The sequence below is a fragment of the Belonocnema kinseyi genome, chromosome 1 (assembly GCF_010883055.1).
Source record: "Belonocnema kinseyi isolate 2016_QV_RU_SX_M_011 chromosome 1, B_treatae_v1, whole genome shotgun sequence".
NCBI lineage: Eukaryota > Metazoa > Arthropoda > Insecta > Hymenoptera > Cynipidae > Belonocnema > Belonocnema kinseyi.
The window spans coordinates 81,848,327-81,868,138 of NC_046657.1; the positions used below are offsets into that span (position 1 = coordinate 81,848,327).

Genomic DNA, 19,812 nt, shown 5'->3' on the forward strand with positions numbered 1-19,812 from the left:
TTTGTGGTTGCGCATGAAGGAGGAATGAGATTTTAAGCTCTGTACTATAATATTTTATTGAGAAAATATTCCTACTCTAATTTTACATGTGATTTTTCACTGTGTAAGACTAAATTTATTAAAACACCTCTTTGGTTGAGATCGCAGTAGGATTATATAAATAAGAAATCGGTTAATTTATATTTCGAATAGAAACTATTCTTATTTATAGATATAAGGATCAGCTCAAGTAATAGTTTTTCTTTAAAAGATGAAAATTTAACTCTTAAAATCGCTCGCTGTTTTAGGTTTAAACCCTTTAAGTTCATTGAATTTTATTTCGTACACAGGTGTCTACGCTGAAGACCCTTTTTCTAAATGTGCTATTTTAATAATCCGCAATAATCATAAATAATTGTTTTGTGTCACTACAAAATAGGCTCAATGGCAATTCATTATATTTAACACTTCGCTTTTGTTGTAGTATCCTTACGCAGGGCAAAATTACAAGGATTAGGACGAGGGAAGGCAAGGTAATGCTTATAGCTTTATTTGTTATAATCTGGATATTTCCAGTTTTGGAGGTACTGCCTCTACAGTTCTATTCTTTTAGAAGGGAAAGTCTCTTAGACTCAGGCTATTTAGAAATATTCTCTTGCCTCGTGTTGAGATTTAAAACTTTTCATGACCAGATTTAGAGAGGTATACTCCCGTCTGCCCATAAAGAATTAAGGTTCTCGAAACAAGCTTTTGGGTTTCAAAATCCAACTTACTTGACCAAGGTTAATGGGTATCAATATTATTACTAATATTCTGTAAACTTAGGTTTTTAGCCTAAGTTAGCAAAGTATTAGAAGAGACTTGAGGATGGTTAGTCCCTAAGATCCATTGCGTCTTCTACGCAACTCCCCAACTTTCTATTCTGGGTCGCGTTGCTCTCATATTAAATTACTGTAATTAATTGAAAAGTCCTTAGAATCTTTTTAAATTCTCTCAAATTTTTCAAATCCTTCAAAATCTTTTGAAATACCTAGATTTTTTCAGGACATCTAAAGTACTTTGGAATTTTAAAAAATAACCCTTCTAAAATTTTTGTAATTCTTCAAAATTCCTTTAAATTATGAAAATAAATGCAAACTTCTTTGACATCTTTTAAAAGATCCTTAAATATTTGATATCCTTCAAAAATCTTTTGAAATCTCTTGAAATATGGAAATGTTTGTAGATTAGAGTTTTGAAAATGGGATCAATAAAAATTCAAAGCTTGCGACATTTAATTTTCAAAAATTGTCAACTCTTAAATAAGAATAATTTTCAACTCGATAGGATTCAAGTCTTTAAATTTTGAACTGAAATAATTTTATTTAGAGATTGTCCAATTGAAAAGCAGACATTTATATTTTCAACGCTTTAAATTTATTCACCATTATTAATTTATTATAAATAAACTTCCAAGTTCACAGTTCAAAATTTTTAGACTTGAATCCCATTGAATTGAAAATTATTCTTATTTAATAGTTGAAAATGTTTAAAAATTAAATTTCAAAAGTTTTAATCAGCTTTGATTTTTTATTGATTCCATTTTTAAAACTTTAATCTACAAACATTTCAATATTTAACGTTTTGAGATTTTTCTTTTATCTAAATTTCGATCTGAAGCTTTAAAAACTGTCAAAAGATTCTAAAAGATTTTTGAAGGATTTCAAATATTTGAGGATGTTTTAAAAGATTTCCAGGAATTTTCAACTTATTTTTATGATTTTTGAGGCATTTCAAAGAATTGTAAAGACTTTACCAGTGCTATTTAGAAAAATTGTTAAGTATTTAAACACACTTTTAAAAAAGTTAAATGTATGTCAAAATATTTTGAAGGAATTGCAGTATTTTTGAGTATTTTAAAATGTTCCAAGGAATCTTTAATTGATTACGGTAATTTAATATGAGATTTTCGAAGATTGAATATATATTTAAAGATATTTCAATAGATTTCAAGGAATTTTCAATCGATTGCAATAAAGGAGTATGACATTTTAAAAGATTTGAAATATTTTAGGGTATTTTTAAAATTTCAAGGAATTTTCAAGAAATTTGAAAATTTTAAAGAGATTTAGAAAGACGTTAAAGGTTTTTAAATATTCGAGGATTTTCAAAAAGATGAACGATAAGAAATTTTTTAAAAAGCATGTTTGTTTACCTGCAAAAATTATTATCTTACTGAGTGAAAAGAAGTTTAAGAGTTCAGAAACCCCCGCAACCTTATGGAACTTATCTGAGAGGGGATAGTTACGAACATTAATAAATTTGTAAGCAACTAGATTAACTTGCATTATTTATTAGTTTGTTGAGTAAAAATTGGATACAATTGGAAAATTGTACAAGAAACGGGAACTATCTAGCATTAATAAAGAAGATAGTTAGAAACAAAAATAATTTATTTAAATTATCATTTTGTTCAATTTAGTTACTTGTGAACACACTCTAAGTGAAATGTAGGGTTCAAAATTTCAGAACAAAACAGCAAATTTGTGTCATTATTCAAACTAAATATTATTTAAAATAATAATAAATTGTTAAAAAAATAATTTTTGTAACTATTATTAATTATTGGCCTCACTCTAGTTGGTCGTTGGATAAAAAGTGATTTTTTTTTGAAAAAACTGCAATATTCTAGCATTATTAGAAGAGGATATTATTGACAATAATGAAAAAAATTTCAACAATTATGCTTGTTAACATTAATTATTACCTTACTCTAATTGAAAATTAAACAAGACGTGGATATTTTTGAAAAACAACGACTTCCTGAATCTATTCTAAAAGAAACTTACTATAAACAATTAAAAACTTTTTCAACAATTGTTTTAAACAAACTACTATATATAAATAGACTTATGGTGGTGATCTTTAAAAATTAATATTCTATTCGTATTCTCTGACAAATTTTGAAGAGAATTTTCAAGTTGAAACTCGATTCAGCTAATATTGATGATTCTGAATAGAATTTACAAAAACGTGATTTTTTATGGGAAATACGTCTTATACTTCATGCAAGTTCAGAAACCTGTGAATATCAATTTGGTGGAGAAAAAATTGATTTATTTTGTTGTTGATTCGCTCAAATTTTCGGGCGATATCTATGGAAATTCGAAAACAAGTTTTTTGACGATTCTGCTTAATCATCGCAATCATCACTTGGACATTACCGGATGTTAAATGTAACGTTAAGTAATCTCATTAAAAACAAAAAGATCGTTATCTTTGTCGTGAGTTCAAAATTTTTCGGAACCTATATTATTTTCTCTATATAAAATTTAGATTAATCTTAAACTTGCAAGCTTATATACATTCAGACAACAGTAGGAAATAAGTAACAAATGTCTTTCCTTGAAACTAATTATATCTCACAAGGACAAGTTTGAAACCTACAATGCATGAAATAACAAATATAGCATATATACTCTAATATAAGAACCCGACGTTCTTGTGTTAAACTGATCAACAAATCCTTTAGACTCAGTTTATTCTCTACTTGGAAAAAATGAAGATTTTCATTACTCTCCTCTTTATCTTGGCCTTCATCATTCTGTCTACTGGTATGTATAATATTACAATGTATCAATAACTTCAGTTAAATATTAGAGTTTTACGCAAATAATAATTTTGCAGACTCAGTCCACATTCGACTGTACATTAATACTCCTCATTTAGAACAGATTGCGTGTCATTATTCAATCCGTGCCTTCAAATTAACAATTTCTACGAACATTATACTGAAGTAAAAATAGAATTGACACTTTTTTCAATGATTAGACCAAAGTGATTTCTAAAGAATATATTTAGTGGGAAGAGTCGCGGATGTTAAGTTTCATACATACTGCTTTCAAATTTGTTCATATTCAAAACAAAATAATCATTTTTTTGTCGGAAAAAATTATATTTAGATGTACGGCAATCTCTGTAAAGTTTAGCACATATTTTCCATCATAAAAACAGAAGTCTTCAAATTTTATTCAGAATCGTGTCTATAATTTTGTTTTATAGCGTCCAACAAAATTTTACATACAAATTGCTTATTTTACATAAAATAATTTGTTCTACTGAAAATTATATTGTTATATAAGTAGCTCATATAATTTATTATTGTTATCAAACATTTTCTCTTAAAATAGAGTTAGAAAGTCGCGGTTTTTTCAATTTTTTTAACTTATCATCAACTTTTACAATGTAGCGAACCAAGAATGAATTAAGTTCGATATAAATCATTGTTTAAAAGTTTTATTCTTCTTGTGCACAATATTATCTTAGAATGATGCTCGAAATTTACAGTTTTTTCTTCAATTTTCAATTAGTGCAAGGTAATAATTAATGTTATATAACAAACATAATTGTTTGTTCAAATTATTATTGTTCATAACTATCTTTTGTTATCTTAATTCTAGATAGCTGCTGTTTTTCTGAATTTTAAATTTTTCCTCACTGTTTACTTCTTCCTCTTTATTTATAATGTGTGCGCCAAGGGATTACATGAATTTCGTTTATTACATGACTATCTACAAACTTTATATAATTTTATCTTTATTATTTAAAATATTTACAACTATTCACATAATTCTTATATCTCCGTATTTCTACATTAATATAGTGCATTTTTGCGCTCGGAAAAGTGAGCGAGTGAGAGCTAGCACATTTCAATTTACTTATACTACTACATAATAATAGCTACTTACAGATTTTTACGCATCTGATCTTCGCAAGTTCTGTTTCCTTTTTTCTTCACATTCATTTCTCTTCTATCTCACTCTCATTTTGTCACTCTTTCACTTTCGTTCCTTCTCATTCGCCCCTCTCGCCCCCATCAGCTCCTTCATCCACTTCTCACTAACTCCATCCTCCTCTATAATCCTTACCACATTCTCTTTTCTGCTTTCCTTATCTTCTATTGCTCTTCTACATCTTTCTCAGACACGCTCCCATGTTTCCTTTCTCATTCATATATTCTGCACTTTTTCTTCTCTCCCTTTTTTCAATACGGGATGTATTGGAAAAAGGGATATCGTGGGGTAAAAAAAAGGGAAATCCTGCTATTATGTTTTATCTTATCTCTCCATATCCTTTTTTATAAGCATTTTGGTACTTCTTTCTTTTTTATCATCTTATACAATTTATTATATTTTGATTCCTCAATCATTCCCCATCTTTCCAATAATTTTCTTATCCTGTCCCTTCTCTCCAATGCTTCCTAGCTAACTCCTTTCCCATATCTTATATCTCTATTATTAAAAAACTCCCTCCTTTCTTCTTACTATTTTGTTAGTTCTACAACTCTGACACTCCTTTCGTCTAGAATTTACCCGCTTTAGTAATTCATTTATCCCATTCAGCTTCATCGCTCAGCATATAACCAGATGTCGACCAGTCTACCTCTAGTGTCCATAAAGGTATATACCAAGGTATCAAAGAACCACATTCTCCTTCACCAATCTTTCTTAAACCTTCTTTTCCCTATTCCCGATACCTGTCTCATTATGCCAGCTACTTTGCCTAATTCTTTCTCTGGTATGAGTTTTATGATCTCCATTCATTTACAAGGTATATCCCCAATATTTAAAATCCTTTACTTTTTCTAACTTTAGACACTTCCGATTACCAGTCTATCTATACTTTTATCCTCATCCTTTTCTAAACCTCATTATCTTCGTCTTATCTAAATTTAAATTCAACTTTTTCCCTTCCAAGTATTTCTCCAATCAAAATCTCGTCAATGCATGCCAATGTATATATAAATTTTCCTCTTTCATCTTAAATCCTCCCTATTCCTTTCTCTTCATTTTCTCTTCTAAGTCTGAGTTTAATATATTAAATGAATGTGGGATCAGAGGATATTCTTTCCTTACCCCACTTACTAACCAAAAACAACCTCCCACTTGTTTTCCTACCTTTAGCCTACTTCTTGTCTGTCTGAAAATTTCCGACACTCTCTTTTTGAAACTCTTACGTACCCTCTTTTTCGCTATAAATGTTTATCGAGCGCCTCTATCGAAAGAGTCAAACGTCGCCTTTAAGTCAAGGAATATTGTTATCATTGTCCCTTTTAATTATTTTATTTAACAGATAATTTATAACATATATGTTGTCCATCACTCCTATTCCTTTTCAAACCCTCTCTGATTCGCTGCCTCTATCTTTTTTCCTCAACTTCTTTCTTTAATTTCTCGGACAAAACAGTCACATATACTTTATACAATGTTTGCATTAGCGTCGCACCCCTAAATTCTTTAACCTCTTTTCCTTTACCTTTCTTTATTGAAGGTCCTACTACTCCCTTTTTTTTATAAATCTGGCCACCCCTCTCCTCTATATACTATATAACGCTTTATCCATGCCCATTTCTTTAGTTCTGTTTCCAACATATTTGCAGACTTCATTTGGAATTTCATCTATACGAGGTATCTATACCATTCTCTCTATATTTACTCCCTTTTAAACATCTTCCGTCTCAGCCTTCTCCGCCTCTTCATCAAAAATTTTATTCTCATCCTCTTTCTTTTAATCACACAACTTCGTATACACCTATTTTTCTTCCCTATGTCCTTCTCCACGGGTTTTAAATTTTCTCCATTTTCCAATCCGACCTTGTTCTTTTTCTTTTTACAATCATCATCTCATCCACCTCTATTCCCTCATTTACTAACTTCTTTAATGCGTATGCACTAAATCCCCTTTTTATTCCCAATATCATTTTTTCCATCTCCTCGTCAAAATTTCCTTCTCCTATTTTGATATTTCTGACCTTTTCTTTAAACAGTTTTTTTTTAGTCGTTTCATTGATTAATTCCTTTTTCCTGTTCTTTTTAGCTTAGCATCCTCTTAATCCATATTACTATTACTTTTTCTCCTCCTTATTTCACAATAAAGGGAAAGTGAGCCGAATCTATGTAATCCTACATCTAGTTTCTTGACCTTCTCTCACCTGATCAAACACTATCGCATAATCAGTTGCCATTCTTATTTCTCCTTCTGAGCATCTGTATTTCCCTTCCTCATCCTCCTCTACATTTCCGTCTGAAGTTAACCATCCGAACTCCTCCAAACTGTTTAACGACTTCCTCCCTCTCTATCTCCGTCCCATTACATTCATCCTCTGCCTACTGTTTTCGTATTGCAATCCTTACATATTATAAGGCTCATCTCATCTTCATTTTCTTCCATTATTTGCTTCATCTCCTCTGTTTTCTCCTGCACACCACAGTTCACATAAAACCTCACTATCATCCACTTCACTCTTTCCATTTTTACCTCTTCTAAATTTAATCCTTCTTTTGTTATTTTCTCTCTTTTTAATCATTCCCTCTTATACATTCTTTCCTCACTCCCATTATCGTTTCTCTGCCTAGTTTATTCTTCCTCTTTACATTTTGAATTTGCCATTTGTAACCTATCAGATCCTTCCCCATCCTTTGTCATCTAACCACGCCTCCTCATTACTACAACAGACAACTACGTCAAATTTCTCATAAACTCCCGATCTTTTCTCTGCAACCCTGCTATATTCCAGTCAAATATGTTTTATTCTTTCCTATATTCGTTTCTTGTCTCTTTTTTGCTTCTCACAACGTTCTTTTTCTGTACTTTAGGATCTATCCTTTTTATCGTATTGTCTACTCCATCCTTCACTTCCCTCCCACCTGATTGTACATCCTTCATCACTATGTTTCTTACTCTTTCATCTTCTTCTTTCCTTTCTAATCTTCCTTTTATTTCCCTCAACCTTTCCCTCACATTATTTCCACTCTCCTCTGCACCAAACTCCCGTATTGATTTTTCGATCTTCACTATACTACCATGCGACTGTGCTAATTTTTATTATGGTCATCCTGTTTTTCTAATTTTGGTTCTAAAGTCTTCATCCTTCTTTCCAAATGTTCTCACAGCTTCCCACTTTCGCATCTCGATTCTTAGTTCTGCTATTTTTTCCATAATTTCTCGTTTAATTTCGTCTCCTCTTCGATCCTGCCTTTTTCGTTTATCTATATTGCCTTTAACATCATTTGATGCAATTCTTCTGAATTTAACACTTGAACTTCTACCATCCCTTTATGTTCAACTTTGTCATCGTCTTTCCCTTGTCCTTCACTCTTTCTCTAATTTGGTCTCTTTCCGATGGTGTTCTGATCATTTTCAAATTTTTCAGGGTGGATCCTACTTCTTTTTTGTCACTATCTCCACGACTCTGCCTCAACCTGGCACTGTACTTTCTTACGTGCTCTTCTCCCGTGTTTATTTTTCCCTTGTCCTCCCTGTCGCCTCTACTTGGCTGCACCTCTCTCCTCAACCTGCTCCTTACGCCAAATAGAAAAACTTCTCAGCCTACACAAAATATTCTCGTAGCGAATTCGGTTATCCTGCACTGGTGTACTGGTGTACCATGGCACGCCGAACTGCTCCTTCTTACTTCTTTCTTCTCACTCCGACTCGCGTCGGTGTAGGTCTCCCAAAATATCAGGTTTTTCCGTTTATTTCTTTACAACAGAAAAGTTCTCATTCACAACCCTTTAATATGCTCCTACCGGTTTGCTTAGTGAGGCCATAAATTATACAAGTTAATAAACATAATTATTTAAACCATTAATTATTTTTATAACTATTTTCTATTAGCTTAATACTATAAGTAGTTGCGTTTTTCTTTAATATTTAGTTTTGCTTTGAATTCATTTATAAAAAAATAATAAATAAGAATCAACAATAATCACTTTTTAAAAAGTATTTTATTTTTTAAAAATGAATTATTTTTATTCTTTTTCCATGTTCTAGGAATATTAATTTGAATAAAAAGTCTGTCGTGCTCGCTTAATCTGAATCAGCTGAATTTGGCTAATTAGCAGTGAAATTTGACTAATTGTAGAAGCAAGAACTCAGTAACTGATGACACAGCCGCACAAAAAAAAAGTTTTCTGACCTGGGGGTGAGACGATCTTGGTTATATGTTTTTTTGGTAGCTGAAATCGAATCCGAAGTCCATTTTACCTTATCACGTCAGGTTTTCGACATAACCTCAAAAAGTCTTTATAGACACCCAAAAATGAAGTGTAATGCCGGCCTGAGCACCGAACCATGTACATTATATGTTTTTTTGAGTGGCTGAAGCCGATTTCAGTGCCTATTTCACCCCATACCGACAGGTTTCCAATATAACCTCAAAAAGTCTCGAGGCCTCGCACCAAAAAAAAGTTTTTTGGCCTGTGGTTCTGACCTTGTTCATTTTGTTTTTCCGGCGTTGCTGAAACTGTATCTGTGGTCTGTTTTACCCCATTATGTCAGGTTGTAGACATAACCTGTCTGCATCCAGGGCACCTCCACGCGGTGACGGCGGGCAACGGAAGCCCAGAATTTTTTGGGAAATACGAAAAGTCCTGAGTACGAAAAAATCGTTGCGAAAATAATTACAGACTTTCGAAAGCTTGGATGTCTAATGAATTTGAAACTTCATTTTCTGCATTCCCACCTTGGTAAATTCCCCGAAAATCTTGGGGACTTTAGCGAAGAGGAAGGCGAACGATTCCACCAAGATATCAAAATAATGGAAACTCGTTACCAAGGGAGATGGGATGCGAATATGATGGCAGATTTTTGTAAGATTCTGAAGAGAGACACGGAGGAATATTATGGAAAGAGCAAACAGAACCCTTTGCACAAATTATTCGATCAAAAAACAACTCGTTATAGTTCCAAAGGAGAGAAGGACTGAATTTGAATCTACCTGTGATTTGTACACCAACAAGATGGCTCTCATGATAATAAGAGCATGGAATTATGATATTTTCAGAGGTTATGTCCGAAACCTGAAGATATGAGATGAAACGGACTCTGGATTCGTGTTGAACCATCCAAAAAACATACCACAAACATTGTCGTACTTACAGTTTTAGCATATTTAGCAAGTATATTGGCACGTTTTTAATATTTAATAAAAATATAACATAATTCATTAAGGTAAACAACAAAAATTGAGATTAAATAGATTTGTGAATTTCAAACTTCAAGTGTTTGTTAATTAAAGATGTCTACTATCTTGCGATTTTGTCAAGGTAATCTGATTTTAAATCATTTGAAAAACAAGAATCTACAACCTCTTTGAATGCGTCAAAACATGTATCAAATTGCATACAAGAAAAATTACAGGTTGTTGCACAAATTTCACTCGGCTGACATTTAAACAAATTTGAACAAATTTGTGAAATTCGTGTAAAACATTATTAAACAAAGTGGACATTTTACATGACATTTGCACAACCAACTATAATTTTTCTTGTATGCGATTGGTTACTTTTAAAAAATGTGAATTTAGTATAAAGTAAAAAAGACACATCCGAAGTATGCAGAAAATATACTTGAAGCTGTTCGCGAATATAATAGTAATTTTTGTTGTTTGCCTTAATGAATTATATTTATTTTCATTAAATATTATGTAATTGTACGTTTTATTTAGTTTAAAACGTGCTAATATGCTTGCTAAATATACTTAAACTGTAAGTACGTGCAATCACTTGTAATTTTGTTTTGTCAACTAGAAATTATTTTAAAATTTAAAAAATACGGCTAGTTTTGAGTAATTAATGAAATATATTCACATAAAGCATTCATATTTCTATTTCAATTATGATTTTCAAGTACTTTAACTTGATTATATACTTTTTTAAGCTTGTATCATATGATTGTACCAGCTTACTTAGCATTTAAGTTATTATGCATAGCAATTTTAATGAATTTTTCACGAATAAAAAAAACCGCTCAGGGGACCATTTCAAGCTCATAAAAAATGATTATAGGCACCATTTACAACAACTTCCCACTCGTAACTTTGGGGTCCTAGAAATTTTCATCTCAAATTATTCAGCCCCACCGTGGATAGCCAGTATCTTCTTTGAAATTCACTCTCTCGCCTATTTTTGAAAGTCTGTTTGAGTAACAAAATAATCTTCTCTTTTTCTGCGTCAACGACTTGAATTTTGAGAAGTTCACTAATGAATTGGTAGAGATTGAAAAGGTCTAACTCAAATTTAATCTGTTTTATTAGGAAAAACATATTTACGAAAAAGAAAGACATCGTTTAAAAAATTAGGCACTCTAATATTCATTATTAGCTAGTAAAAAAAAACTACAGCGAAATTAAAAATTTCACAAAAATATGCAACCTTCTAGCATTAATATAAAAGAATAATGTTATAAAGAGAAATAATTTGTTTCGGCATCCATGTTTGCTAAGTTGCATTAGTTATTACCTCTTAAATATTTTATGTTCTTCAGGCTACTGTTGTTAAGTTCGAAATCTAAATTTTAAAGAAAAAATAAATAAATTGGCCGTTCCATAGAAGCTGATATTAATTGTGTGGCTTTTTTGCTTATGCAAAAGACACTTTTATGTCTCTCTAATTCAAAATTAATCAAATTTAACTAATTAATAGTACCATCTTACCATCTATTTCTAGGCTCAGTGTTTTTATGACAATTGACATGAGACGTAACAAAAATAATATTTCCATGAAGTACTATTATTTTCGTACTGGAAAATAATAAATTAAAATCAAAATACGAGTGAAATATTTTGTGGATTAGTAAGTGTCGTAGCATGATGTCCCGGTCATGATAGGATATGTAGAAATTTTAAGAAGGTGGGCACAGTTCACTCATCTTAATATGAGAAGTGTTAAATGCATTTCTGCAATTCTGTTCCATCCTTTCATCAGTTCAAGACCCTCCAGTTTCACGTTAGGCAGTGACTAAACGTACGGAATTTTCCGTAAAATTAGCCAGAGGCTTAGTTGGGGCTTATGTTACGGAATTTTCCGTAAAAGCTTTAGAGATCAAACAGGTTAATTTACACCATAATAATAAGTGCTCGAAGGTATATTTGTTTGTTTTTTTCAATTCTTAATCTGGAAATAAAGTTCCCAGAAGAGAGTACCTTCGATAAATTTGGATCTGACCAACATTATTTCTGTGACCAGTCAGAGAAGTGCCTTCACGCCCCCCACGAGACTTTCGAAAAGTGTTAGGTTTTGACCAACATTCTTTCAGTGACCAGTCACAGGGGTGATATCCAGCCCTCCATGAATCTTTTAAAAAGGGTAGGGGTCCGATTATCATAATTTCTATTACCAGTCACGGGGATGCTTCCCTCACCCCACGCGTCGGTGGAGAAGGTTAGGGGTTTGACTAACATTCTTTCTGTGCCCACTCACAGGAGTGCCCTCACGCCACCCACGGGATCTTGGAAAAGAGCCAACTCTTGTCCAAAATTATTTAAGTGATCAGTCACAGGCGTACGATCCAGCCCTTTACGAAGCATTGGAAAATAGTAGGGGTTCAGCCAACATTATTTCTTTAGCCAGTCCCAGTGATTCCTTCTCAGCCCCGCCCCCACACGTAACAATAGAAACGGGTAGGGGTTTGATCAACATTCTTTCTGTGACTAGTCGCAAGGGTAACTTCACGCCTCCCACGAGACCTTGAAAAAGGGTCGGGGTTCGGCCAACATTATTTCAGTGATTAGTCACAGGGGTGCCACCCGGCCTTTTACGAAACCATCCAAAGGGGGTAGGGGTTTAACCAACATTATTTCTATGACCAGTCACGGTCATGTCTTTCCACCGCCCACACGATGTTGAAAAGGGGTAGTGTTTTGACCAAAGTTATTTTTGTGATCAGTCAAAGGGCTGCCTTCAGGACTCCCACGAAACCTTGGAAAATGGTCGGGGTTTAACCAAAACTATTTCAGTGATCAGCCACAGGGATGCCACCCAACCCTCTACGAAAACTTGGAAAGGGATTTAACCAACATTATTTCTATGACTAATTACAGGGGTGCCTTCACGCCTCCCGCGAGACCTTGGAAAAGAGTTGGGGTTTAATGAACATTCTCTTAGTAACCAGTCACAAGGGTGAAATCCAGCTCTTCATAAAACTTTGAAAAGGGGTAGGGGTTCGACCAAAATCATTTTTGTTATCAGTCACAGGGATGCCTTCCCACATCCCATGCAGCGGTGAAAAAATCTAGGGGTTTGACCAACGTTCTGTCTGTGCCCAGTCACAGGGGTGCCCTCACGCCAACCACGAGACCTTGGAAAAGGGTCGCGAAAATTCCGTAACAATATCCCTCGCCCTCCGGGAGTACTAATCGTACGGAAAATTCCGTAACATTAGCCCCAACTAAGTCGCTGGCTAATTTTACCGAAAATTCCGTACGTTTAGACACTCGTTCACGAAATATATTCAACTATCTGAAATTTAAGATTAGAGTACCCGATCAAATAGACACAGGAAGTTTTGGATATTTATTTTATTTGATAATAATAAAAGGTTTTTAGTATACGAAAAATGAAAAATGACTGAGAAAATAGATTTTACACGTACATTTATGTCAGTCCGAGTCGGCTATTGGCTCGAGCGAGGCCGTGTATAGGAATTTGAAATACACACGAGTTGACTATCCCACAGAAATTCTAAAAATTTTATGAGCGAAAGTTAGTGGCAAACAACTAACTGCTTAGTGAAAGAATCGCTTATTCAGGTTTGGACGTAATAATTTTTAAAAGTTGTAAACATGGAAAAGCCGAAAAATTGAAAAGTACAATTAAACGACATGATTGTTTGCACAAAGTTAAGAAACATAAAATTTTTTATCATACACAATACGTTTCTATATTTTTCTAGTTTTCCTTAGAAAAATTGCAATTATTTAAAGAAGCGTGAATTTATTTTTAAAATTTTTGCCTAAAAGGCTGTTTGAACATGTAAATCGAAAACGATAAATGTTTAAGAAAATACGTGAATTTTAAATGAAATAGATGAATTTTAAGTGAACATAGACGAATTTTGAACCAGGAAATCAAATGTTTTACGAGCTAGTAAAATTTCTAATTGAAAGAGATGAGTTCCGGGCCAAATATATAATAGTACTTTTTTCAATTAAAAATAATACATTTTCAGCCAAAAGTATTTCCAAGTATATTTAAACTAATTTTAGTTTGTTTGAACAATTATTTTTTGTTTAAGAAATACTTTTTTCTAGTAAATTATGAAAAGTTACTATTTTGGGCATAAATGATATAGTTGATGAGAGTACAAAATTATATTTAATGTTTAACATATTTCTGGATTTTAAAAAAAATTTGTATTCATATAGTTTTTTCTAAGAAAACATAAAAGTTAGTATTTTCTGGAATTATTGACGCATTTAATAAATGTTAAGAATGGCATTTTTTGTAAAAGACTTTTTGAATTTATTTAAACTATTGATGTATATCTCTAGCTTCATTTCATAGGAAAGATGAAGAAAATTTCCCTTTTTTTAAACTATTTTACACTATGTCGGTTACTGATCAGTATTTTCTAATCTTAAATGATTTGGCTTCAAAAAATTATGGTATAAGTTCTAAAGTAGAATAATACAAAATAATAAGCGAAATTGCTAGTGTAAGAGATTCGAGTAACACTCATTTTTTTCCACCTTTTCAATGAAAAGATGCAAGTATATGATTTTCAATTGTTCGAATAATTGACAACTGTCTTTCAAACAATATATCACTATTATTTAGGGACTTTGAATTCTCTTTCGTTGAAGCTCCTTCGGCTCTATCGAAGGTATTCTCATCACATGTCTCGTGAAAAAAGAAGGTAAAAAGTAAGTTTTTAAATTTATATCAGGCAAACAACTCTCATAATAAAAATTGTATAAAAAAATCAAATTTTTGAGCAAAAGACAAAAGCTGCAAAAAAATAGAGGGACGAAAGTCGTTGACCCGTGAAAGAGCTACAAATGTGTAATGAGTTTTTTTTAATTCGCTCACTTTTTGTTTTAATAGTGCAAAATGACAGAATTATTTTTAAATTGGATCTGAAATTTGTTTTTCACCTTATTTCATGACAAGACACGTGATAAGAATGTGTTTGTTAAAGTCGAAAGAGCTTTAACAAAAGAGATTTCACAATCACTAATTTGCATTTTTAGATGGTTCGACCTTCAATTTTAAAAGTCCTATGCAGAAATGTAGCAATGCAGAAATAAGGCGCGAAATAAATATTATATCGAGCACGAAGCGTGAAATTCAACAGGTGCGTACCCTAGGCGCGCTCAAGCGATTAGCAACAAATTTGTAGATCTTTTCTTGGGTGAACAATTTTTGATTGTTTATTTTTTTTCGTACCTTGCATAATTTTACCGAAAAATTGAAGTTTCTATTTTTAATAACATTTTCACGATTAACACGAAAAATATATGTCCTATCAAAAAAAATGTTTGAAAAAAAATTTGTTAATTTTTTCAAGAATAATAATTTAGCTCATTGAAAGCTTTTTATAGCTTGCATAGTTTCTGTGGAAAGTAGAATTTTTTATTTTTTACTAAGCATTTTCGATCGATAGAACCGGAACCTTCGGTAAAAAATGGCTGGTTAATAAATTCTTTCTTTCCTTTAATGCCTTCCAAACGTGTTCCAAAGCTCAAATCAATCTGGTCAGTCTTTTGAAGGTAATCATGTCTAGTGACCGGCGGACAGACGGGCAGGAAAGTTTGTAAAAATCGTTTTTTTCTGACTAAGGTGGTCTCAAAACGTAAAGATTTGATGAAAACTGGCAAATTCAAATTTCAGATCAAAATAACACCCTGTTATTAGGATAAAAATGTCATCATTGTTTAAACAAATTCAAATTGTGTAAATAATCATGAAACATACTCAAAAATAATAATTAATCTAGACATTCATTTATTATATCATTAATTTGACATATAATAATGATATTTAATAATTGTTTAAGCAATTCCAAATTAGTTGAAAAATACCTGAAAACTTATCACTTATCGAATAAAAATAATTCACCTTGAAAAAATTCTAAATATGCTTAATGCATATTCTTTCGACAATGGCCAAACTCTGGATTTCTTTATAAAATTGTTTAAATAATTAATTATTCTTGTAAATTTTCAAATTATCAATAAAGACAGTTTTTGATCAAAGATTCTTAATTAATTTCGTATAAATATGATCCCAATTGTCTAAAAATTCCCAAACTCTTCAATTTTGTTATGAAAATTGTTTAAATAATCTACTATTCTTGTGAATTTGAAGAGTAGCATAGCAAAAAGTCGTGGAAAAGCTATTTTTAGTTGATTTCAGAAAAAAAAACTATTTTATAAAAAATAGTGAAATTATAATTTTCTTATTTAAAATTGTTTAAATTAATTATAATTTCTGTAAATTTTCGAACAATTATAGAAAAGCCTCATAAGAAAAATATTCTCAATAGATGCCGTAAAATAAATTGACTTTTTTTAATATCAAGACGGTACATTTTGTTAAAAACAGTGTTTTAACACTTACCAAATAGCCTCTATTTGGAATGTAGAATTTTCAGTTTGTTTATGAGAAAATAATCGATTTTTAAATCATTCTCATCGACCTTAAATTTATTATAGATGATTTTGGCAGAGATAAACATTTCAAAAGCTTTAATTTAAAACTTCTCTTTATTATTTTCAACACTTTTATATCAAATATACTGTATTGTCATTTTTTGTCTCTTCTCCCAAGTCGTTTATCCAAAAGTTTAATTTTTAGTATGTCTTTATTTTTTATGAAATATAGAAAATTGACTCGCCCTATTTAAAAATTATTAATAAAAAATTTGTCGATCTTTTTCGGCTGAAAATTTTTTTCTGCATTTTTTGTAGCGTGTGTCGTTTTGCAAAGAATTTAATTTTTCATTTGCAATATTTTTCTAATTAAGCAAAAACTTCGCGTCCTATCAAAAAAAAATTAATTTAACATTTTAGTTTTTTGGATGAGCAACTGTTTTCAATTCATTTTTTTCATAGCTTGTGCAGTTTGTCTAAAAATTAAATTAAATATCTTATCATTAAAACCAAAACTACGTGTTTCAGCAAAAAATAATTCATCACAAATTTGTAGCTCTTTTTGGGGTACCAATTTTTTTCGTGGCTTGTGTTGTAGGTCTACAAATTTAATTTTGTTCAATTGTAATGTTTTCTTACGAATAACACAAAAATTACGTGTCCTAGGAAAAAATGCATATTTCTTTTTTAATCATCTTTTTTGTGTCTTGCATAGCTGGGCGGTTAAATGGATTTTTTCTTTATTTTTTCTATTCACTATGACAATTAGAATTTTCAATTTCTCGTGAAATATCAAAAAGTTGTTATGATAATCTTGTACAGTTTTTAAAAAGCAACGTTTTTGTTCTCTTACCTTTTTTCACGTCATGTATTGTTCGGCTTAAAATGTTTATTTAGTTTGATTTCTTGATTTTAAAAATTCCATCACTCTGTTAATTTTCCTTTTATCGAAAAGAGTCGTAAAGATAAATTGTTTGAGTTTCTGCTTAATACGAATAGCGATACATACAAATTTTAAATTTTGCAAAAAGTGTCTCAAAACTTAAAAAAGTGCTCTGACTTTGGGGAAGGAAAAATGTTACACGAATCTAATGCCTTCTCTGATAAGAATGTAAGAAACGTACAAATCTATTCAATATTGTAGGATAAAAATTGATTTCTCTACAAAAATATTTTTCTCACCACTGTGAAGTCTCGTCCTGTAAATATCGCGCGGCACAAGAAACGCCTGTTTCCCTGCCTGGGTGCACAATATAAAAATAAGGCAGATTATTTATAAAAAATGCAAACACGCAGATCCGTTCGAACTTTAAAAAGCTTCCATTAATAAAAACCTTCACTGATGCACAATTAACTATTGAATTAAAAGTGTATTTATTTCTATTTCTTCTTACAGAATCAACTTCGCGATTATCACGCGTTCATCCGCTTGATAGCCGATCTTCTAAAAGATCTCGCATGATTGACACTTCTGGTATTGGACCACCTGGCAATGGACTTCTTGGCAGTACAAATGTTGGCAATGGACTTCCTAGAATTAGACTTTCTCTCAACGTACCTCCTCAAAGTAATTTGAGCTTAAAAAAATATAAATATAATTTTCCTCTGGAGAATCATATTAAATGGGAAAAAGAATCTTTTGATTTTGAAAAAGTTATAGTAGGCCAGGAATATCCTGTATATGCAAATAATAATGGTTATATATACGGAATTCCTAATGGAGGTCGTATTTGTAAATTGGTTGGTCCAAATACGCGACGGACAACAGTCAGCATGGTGGATCACCGAAGACACTCGTTTACCGACGTTTTCGGTCCTCATTAGCATGTCTACGCATATTGATCCACAAAAGTAGCATCAGAGAGAAACTGGGAGAAAGCGATTTATTAGGAAGCCCAACTATGAGTATGTGGCGCCTCTGCAGCCCATGACGAGTAGCTGCGTCTGACTCACAACACGTCACGTATATGCATTCTCGACACGCAGGCGCTTTTGGTGTGTTTTGATTTTTTTCTTCATAAAACAGTGTAATCCCTTTTCAAGGGTGAATAGGTACATTATATCTCTCAGTGATAATACAGTTGCAGACGAGAAAAGTGCGAATTGTGTTCAAATGAGTTAAAAATGTTTATGTAATTTTGACACTTTGCAGGTTATGTTGTTATTTTCTTCCCGATATTCCATTATTTTCTCTGCAAAATATTTACGTTTTATAGGTTTTTTTTATTTACTGAAACTATAAACAATTTTGGTTTTAATTATAGGTCTCTCTCCCTGTCTTCAGATTTTGAACTATATCAATAGAGATTTCAAGAACGTTAAGTTCCGGCTACTTGACAGTATATTTCCCAATGCCAAACTGAAATTTAATTTTTATTTCGGAATGTATATATATATTCTCAAACATGTATCAAATTTGTGTATTTTTCTTCATAACATGATATACCCTCTTTTACAGGACTTTAAGTTCAGAGGTCGAACTTTCAATTTGCTTAAATTCCAATTTAAAAATACCCACTTTGAAAGTTTTAGTATGAGAGATATTTGAAAACAAAAATTATGTTATTCCTGTAATTTCTGTCCATGCTTTGGATTCGAAATAAAGTTTTTATGTGATAAATTAACTGAACCAGTTTTACAATAACTTCTTTTATTAATTTTTACAACAGCCTTTTTTTAAGAAAATATATAATAAATAGCCTTTGTTTAAAGCGTTTGGGTTCAAAATCGGAAACTCACAATCGCGTCTTTTTTTATTTTAAGTTAAGCACTTTACCTTCAAATAATAAAAGCACCTTGAAGAGGGAAAATTATTTATATGGTTATTAATCATTATTATTATTAGTATATTATTAGTAAGTATACGTAGGTCATTAGAATTATTATTCGTAATTATTAAGCCTTTACTAAGGAACGAGACGAAGCATAACCTACGAAAAAGTTACCACAGTCACCGAGGGTAGTCGATTGAAACATACAATTTTATTATTATTTTAAAAATATTTAGGATCGGTGTAAAAATCTAAAAAAAGTAATCTATTTTTTGCGCTCTATTTGACATTGTTTCTAAATTTTAAAATTTTTATCAAGCTTCCGGTAAAACTATACAAGATACGAAAAAAATATTAACAAATCAAATTATTAATCTAATTTTAATTACATTGTTTTTCTGATATAGATATCCCATTTTTCCCCAGATCATTTTTTATATTAGACTCGTATTTTTTCTCTTAATCACGACAAGTGACTTTAAATGTAACAGATGTAAATTTGTCAAAAAACGACACAAGATACAATAAAATGTAAAAAAAACTTTTCACTTACATTAAGGTTATATTTAATGCAAGTTAAGAAAAATAATTTCTTAATCAATTTATTATTGATCACAACTATGTTTTTCTATAAATGTGTAGTTTTATGATACA

The 19,812-nt window shown here is 31.4% G+C and overlaps 1 protein-coding gene across 1 annotated transcript; it reads left to right on the forward strand.

Annotated features, from left to right (window-relative positions):
• Positions 1-3,507: 3,507 nt before the first annotated feature.
• LOC117173961 lies at positions 3,508-18,904 on the forward strand. Its single transcript, XM_033362613.1, has 2 exons — positions 3,508-3,572; positions 17,784-18,904. Exons 1-2 carry the CDS (start codon positions 3,518-3,520, stop codon positions 18,209-18,211), a joined length of 483 nt encoding a protein of 160 aa, XP_033218504.1. The 5' UTR covers positions 3,508-3,517; the 3' UTR covers positions 18,212-18,904.
• The last annotated feature ends 908 nt before the right edge of the window (positions 18,905-19,812 follow it).

What these genes read in the sequence shown, in the direction of transcription:
- LOC117173961 (XM_033362613.1), top strand. Translation starts at nt 3,518, where the DNA reads ATGAAGATTTTCATTACTCTCCTCTTTATCTTGGCCTTCATCATTCTG. An exon ending in CTTCATCATTCTGTCTACTG is followed by an intron (nt 3,573 to 17,783) that starts GTATGTATAATA and finishes TTCTTCTTACAG; the next exon opens with AATCAACTTCGCGATTATCA.